The sequence below is a fragment of the Megalops cyprinoides genome, chromosome 10 (genome assembly GCF_013368585.1).
Source record: "Megalops cyprinoides isolate fMegCyp1 chromosome 10, fMegCyp1.pri, whole genome shotgun sequence".
Taxonomy (NCBI): domain Eukaryota; kingdom Metazoa; phylum Chordata; class Actinopteri; order Elopiformes; family Megalopidae; genus Megalops; species Megalops cyprinoides.
Genome location: NC_050592.1, coordinates 11,087,495 through 11,093,600, shown reverse-complemented (window position 1 = coordinate 11,093,600; position 6,106 = coordinate 11,087,495). Strand labels below are relative to the sequence as shown.

At 43.1% G+C, this 6,106-nt stretch overlaps 1 protein-coding gene across 1 annotated transcript; it reads left to right on the top strand.

Annotated features, from left to right (window-relative positions):
- The first annotated feature begins 1,215 nt into the window (after positions 1-1,215).
- Positions 1,216-5,297, top strand: c10h1orf43 (chromosome 10 C1orf43 homolog). The gene is made up of 7 exons (XM_036539179.1): positions 1,216-1,437; positions 2,034-2,135; positions 2,423-2,531; positions 2,941-2,994; positions 3,160-3,323; positions 3,715-3,773; positions 4,267-5,297. The coding sequence occupies exons 1-7, from the start codon at positions 1,375-1,377 to the stop codon at positions 4,472-4,474; spliced, it is 759 nt and encodes a 252-aa protein (XP_036395072.1). The 5' UTR covers positions 1,216-1,374; the 3' UTR covers positions 4,475-5,297.
- The last annotated feature ends 809 nt before the right edge of the window (positions 5,298-6,106 follow it).

The window sequence follows — 6,106 nt, the reverse complement described above, 5'->3', positions numbered from 1 at the left end:
AGCACAAGGTGGCTTCAGCGGGGAATACTCTGGTCACGTGACCCCAGCCCACGCCGGTTGGGGCACGATTTGGGCAGGCACGATCAATCTGACCCAACATGAACAGATTTTACCAGTGTCATTTGCAAACCGCCACAATATGTTGACATATTTCATAACCAGATTCCAATACTGCACATCCTATATGAACCACGATTTCCAGTGCTACACATACCGATGTCTTATGTTTGTGATTTTTGATTTTACAAATGGCTTGAGGGGGAAGTGAAGGAATGCCTATTTTACAGACACAAAGTATTGTACTCTTAATTTCATGATTCTCGTGGGATGACAGAACTAACCTGTACATTCCTTGTTCAATCGCATCCTCATATTGGTGCATGATGTAACAGCATATCTGTCACGGTACCTGCCACAATTGTGTCATTGTAGGTACGGAGAAAAGTGACAAAAAAAATTCCCAGCATAGTACTTTTCGCTAATGCCACATGGTACTGCTCAGAGAACGAAGTTGCCAAGTATCAAGAAGATGGTCTGGTTAAGGTTGCAATTGCTCCCACAAATATCCAGCTGTGTGAATGGATACATAATTTAAGAAACGTTAGTTGCCTTAAATTTGCTGAACAAATACTACAGTAGTTTGGGGTTCACCAACTCAGCAGTGTTATTCTTGAAAACAGCAATTAGGTATAAGTGTAATCAGTCACCTTTCTGTGTTTTTGATGAAGATATGCTGAATATTCAAGCTCTTGCTTGTGGGAATTAGGGCTAGACCTAGGTTAAGTTTATTGTTGACTTATTGACCTTTATATTATGTGCACCAGCTAATATTACCGTTTTAGTGAATGCAATGAGCCATGCAGATTATCACCACGTGGTGCAGCCGCACAAAACTTAAACTGGATCGCTAAGACCTGCTCTGTTTGTTCACTTGCATCAGGAAAGAGCAGGCACTGCGCTGATCCACGGATCTTGATTTCATCCGAGTGGGCTAGTATTAGACACCGGGGAATATATTAATGTCCCACATGAGCACAAAGCTTCACAGCTGCGCTCAGTGGGCGATGCAAAACTGACGGCGCTAAGAAAGCAGATCTGCGAGTTGTTTCCCCCACTAGTTCCACAACAGTAGGTGGCGATAATGCACTTTTGGCGGATTAGTTTTCTACTTCCGATACGAAGAACAAGTGGTCACATGACATTGTCGGTTGTAAATAATAGCTAGACGGCAAGCTACCTTCTAGGGTTTGGTTGTTGATGTAATCTTGGTCATTTATGTGTGTTGTGCAGCTTTTGCGACATACGAAACAAATGAAGGAAACTGGTTCAAAGGAGTAGCTAAACAAGACTCGGTTTTTATTTCGGGGTTCCAACATGGGATCTGAATCGCCGCTGTCAGGCGTGAACGTAGTGCTAGTAATGGCCTACGGAAGTCTGGTAGGTCTTTAACAACTATGTAGCCGTTTACCTTAATTTGCTCCGATGCGTTGATTTTAACAGCGCTTGCAATTACAATATCTGGTTAGCTTTTTGCTGGTTAACATTGTTAGCAACATTGTAGAAGACGAGTCATCGTCACCTAGTTATCCCTTGCGAGCAAGCTAGACTTTACATCGCTAATTAGCTGTGTAGATCGCTAGCTCGCTAATTAGCAAGCTACGTCCAAAAGTTTCTGATAGCGATTTACACTTTACTGTAAGTGGCTTGCGAATTTTGTTTTGAAAAAGAATAGCTGTCTAGCTATCTGTCAGATGTACATATGATTTTACACTCTATTGTCGAAGTACATAGCGTAGCTGTTGCTAGCTAGGCTAGTTAGCTGTTTGTTATGTCTAACGTCACTGTCTGATTTATTTAAATGCTTATGAAAATGCTTATTGACAACGACAATATTGAAATAGCTAATGCGTGTCAGCTACTTTTCAGTGATAGTTTGACATCGTTCAAAATCATTATATACCATGAAAACCTGTGTAATCGTGCTTGGAATTGATACACAAGGGTGCTTATTCACTATATGTACTTTTGTGTAGGTGTTTGTGTTGTTGTTCATTTTCATGAAGAGACAAATCATGCGTTTCGCCATGAAGTCTCGCAGAGGACCGCACGTACCGCTGGGACACAACGCGCCCAAGGTATCTCAGTCCTTCTCTGTCAACTCCCGCTCCCACGCTGGTCTCATGGTCTGTACTTGATCAGACACTCTTAAAATAACCCCCTGATATGTCTCGGGAGTGGTCTGCTATCTTACTTTGTGTGTGTGTGTTATGCAGTTTCCCTGCACCCTAAGGCTGTGTACTGTTTGAGGTGTCTGTGTGTCTGCCCTGTGTTTTCATGTGTGTGTGAAAGACAAACAGAGATATATACAGAGAGAGAATTACTTTGCTTGTATGTGTATTACAAATGACACTGTGTTCCCTAGGACCTTCGAGAAGATATTGATGCACGCCTGTCAAAGGTGCATGAGATCCGCTACGAGCCACGGCTTCTATCTGAGGATGATGATCGTCTGAAGCACAGGGGACAGAATGGTGAGAGAGACCGGCTCTGTACGACTCTGGTGCTGTGGTGCAAGCCTCTGAACCAGGGGAGAACTGATGGTGAATGAAAGCCAGATAATTGTGTGGTCACCCCTGCACACGAGACGTTACACACATCAGCGGTGATGATTGAAGCTTTTCATAAAGGTGAAGTTATGAAAGGTCCCACCATCTGCAAAAGGGGCACGCAATATTCAGGTTTTGTTTTATTTTGTTCTGGTAAGAAATGCTATTCCTATGGTGAAAAATGTTAAGTGAAGAGAATGAGTAGTCATTATAAATCAGTATTTTCTCTGTGTACAGGCCATTGTGTATTGAATGTGATGATTCCTTCCCAAACACAATGTACATGGTGAGATACATTCTCAGAAATGTTTAATTGTGTGTTGTATGCCTACAGGTTGTTACAATTACCTGTACAGAATGAGGGCCCTGGATGCCATCAGGGACTCAGGTAAGATAGTGCCTGTCTTCATATCCCTCCTCTCTGTACCTCAAATGCTGCTCTCCATGTCAGTCTCTCTTGTGGTTTTAATCGCTTGCTGTCCTGAAGCTCTGGCTTTATGACCGTGGTACTCACATGATGGTCTGCCTGTGTGGCTATGCTCTGTCTCCTCAGACATCCCTTTCCAGGAGATTGGCCGGAACCCCAGCGCCATCACGGGCCGCAGCTTTCGCAGCTGGCTGCTGGAGCTGCGGAACTCCCACTCCCTGCTGAAGACCCGCAGCGGCCTGATCGACGGGCTGCTGGAGGGCTACGAGAGCGCCCGGCACGGAACTGGGGTCAGTGGAGGAAAATCCCGCTCCGGGGACATGGAGGTGTAGCATAGCGGGCGGCAGTGTAGCGTAATGGTAAAGGAGCAAGGCTCGTAATCGAAAGGTTGCTGGTTCGATTCCCTGCTGAGGCGCTGCCGCTGTACCCTTGGGCAAGGTACTTAACCCAGAACTGCCTCAGTAAATATCCAGCTTTATAACTGGATAATTTAAAAAAAAAAAAAAAAAAAAAAAAACAGCAACCGATGTAAGTTGCTCCCTAAGAGCGTCTGCTAAATGCCAATAATGTAATATAATGACATGGAGAAGGGCAAGATGAGACAGGGCTCTGTAGTACTGTTGTGCAAACTGGAGTCCATTTGTGTGCGATGCGTATTTTATTTCCCTTTCACTCCTATAGGTGTTTGGAGAAGCAGAATTTCTGAAGTATCAGGATTCCCTGAATCAGCTGGCAGCTGTGTGAGTATGAAAGCTGAGGACTCCTCATTCTCAGTTTGCAGTCACTTCGTTTGTGCATGTTACTCTCTCGTTCCCTCTCTGTAAAACTGTGTTGAGGAGCCTGTGTTTGGGATGTTAAGACAGCCGATGGGGTGTTGGGTTAACTGGTGACCATGAAACATGCTTCAGACCCTGCAGCTGAGCATGGAACTTTAACCCATTTTCAAACACAACCATGAATGGCACATTCTTGGTTATGTCCAAACACTGTTAATAAGCTTAACATAGTTATGAAAATCTTAGGACATGGTAAAGTTTTCCATTTTAAAGTCTTCCCTCTTGGCATCCATCTTATATGCCAAATGCCAGTGTTTCTTACCTTATCATTGTCATTACTTTCTCACTGTGTATCTTCTTTTAATTTGTCTCACACCTGTGCAGTTACCAGGATGTTTATCATTTGACTGTAATGAGAGCCTCTGTTGTGCTCTGCTCTCTGTCTCTCCTTCCTCAGTGTGAAGGTCCACTCCAGCTCCACCAGTCTTAACCAACAGCACCAGTCAGCAGCCAAAGATCTGACCAGCTCCCCAGCCCCATCCGCTCCCTCCACCATCCAGGTGACCTACCTGCCCTCCTCCGGCCAGCGCAGCAAGAGGCCCAAACATTTCTTGGAGCTCAAGAACTTCAAGGACAACTACAACACGCTGGAGAGTACGCTTTGAGGCGGCAAACCCGGGACTTTTGTGGTTGGCAGGGGAAACAGAGGCAGTGTCTTACGGGAAATGTAGTGTGTTGGAAACCACAACACCGTGAAGTGTGAAAGCTACGTAGGTGGGTGACATGAGATCTCTTAAGAAAAGATCTATACACTGCAGCCCAACTCTGTTTAGAACTGGGTGCTACATTGAATCCCAGACTAAATGAACCTTCACATGACCACGCCACTCCGCCCTGAGGACAACTACTGTGCAAAACACTGCAGCCGGGAGGAGTGAATTAGTATAATACTAGATGCACTGGATGAGTCAGTACAGAACTGTACAATGCTGTTACTCAGTACAGAGGAGAGGCAACAAACTGTTGTTAAATGTAGCATGCTGAACAGAACCAGGCTTAACGTATCCCAGCATAGTCCACCCCCTAGCATCATTGTGACGTTTACCACAGGTCATTTCAGCATAGTACAGTGGTGCTACACAGCACCAACCACATCTGAACAAATGAAAAACGAAATCCAGTCCAATAAGTGCCCTTCTCAAATATATTTTATATATGAAATATTCACCTGTACATAGATGCAAGAATGTATTTTTAATTTTGTGTTAAATATTATGGTAGTTTGAACTGTGTGTAGGTTGACCGCCTTGGTGTGATGTAAATACTGTGCGTCTGTGTCTTATTGTTGAAATTGTGCTGTGGCGAAATGAGAGTAAATTAAAATGTGTCTCTTCCTTGACTCTTAAACAGCACGATATTTCATAGAATTATAGAAATTGGTAACATTTGGAAATGTATAAAAAATTTTATGCCAGTGAAATAAACACTTCAGGCAACAATGTCCTAAGTGTATGAACAGATTCTTACAATGCATTCTCCCTTCTGGATATAATATATTAGAAGACAAGAGAATCAAGAAATCAAGAGAATATTTCATACAGTTTTAGCATTTGATGCACCATGGTATACTTAAAATTGTATTAAAAATTTTAGTTTCGAAATAAAGTAGTAGGTGATTAGATTTTAAAATGCACTTCAAAGTAGGGGAAAAAGAATAAAGGAAATCATTTCACACAAGTCGAGATAGTTGGGCTAAATGAAAAGCAGGAAACTAATTCCAATGGAAATGATTAATTATAAAAATCACGAGAGGATACCACCCTGTAAAAGACTTTTAAAATCTTTAGTCCTTCGTATGAACCTCACAGAAACTTAAAATTACAGAAACCAAAACTGGAGAACAAAGACCACAATCAGGCGGAATGAAACGAAAGGAGAGACGTTAGCACCACTCGATCCGTTAGCTGAGAGACTACATTCCTAACACGCCTTTGATTAGCAGGAGTGCTGAGATTACAATGACCTGCTGACAGCAGTGCACCACGGCATGTACACATACAGTATGGTCTTGAAAGCTGGGGAGGCAGGTTGTTTAAGACTATGTACTTGTTGCATTCCTCAACAGCTGCATCAGTTACTTATGCTACCGCTTGCTGTTTGGACTCCTGGGAATGCACTTTGAATAACTCGGTGCTTATGGAAACACCACTTAGTGATTCATCTCCATTTTAAGACTTGTCCATGTCAACTGACTTAAGCCAGTCCATACAGAAATAAGCCTAAATGGCAAAATGACC

Excerpts from the sequence above, each read along its gene's own strand:
- c10h1orf43 (XM_036539179.1), top strand. The coding sequence starts at position 1,375 with ATGGGATCTGAATCGCCGCTGTCAGGCGTGAACGTAGTGCTAGTAATG. Across the intron at positions 2,532-2,940 it reads GAAGCACAGGGGACAGAATG|GTTGTTACAATTACCTGTAC; the intron begins GTGAGAGAGACC and ends GTATGCCTACAG. Across the intron at positions 3,774-4,266 it reads CTGAATCAGCTGGCAGCTGT|TGTGAAGGTCCACTCCAGCT; the intron begins GTGAGTATGAAA and ends CTCCTTCCTCAG.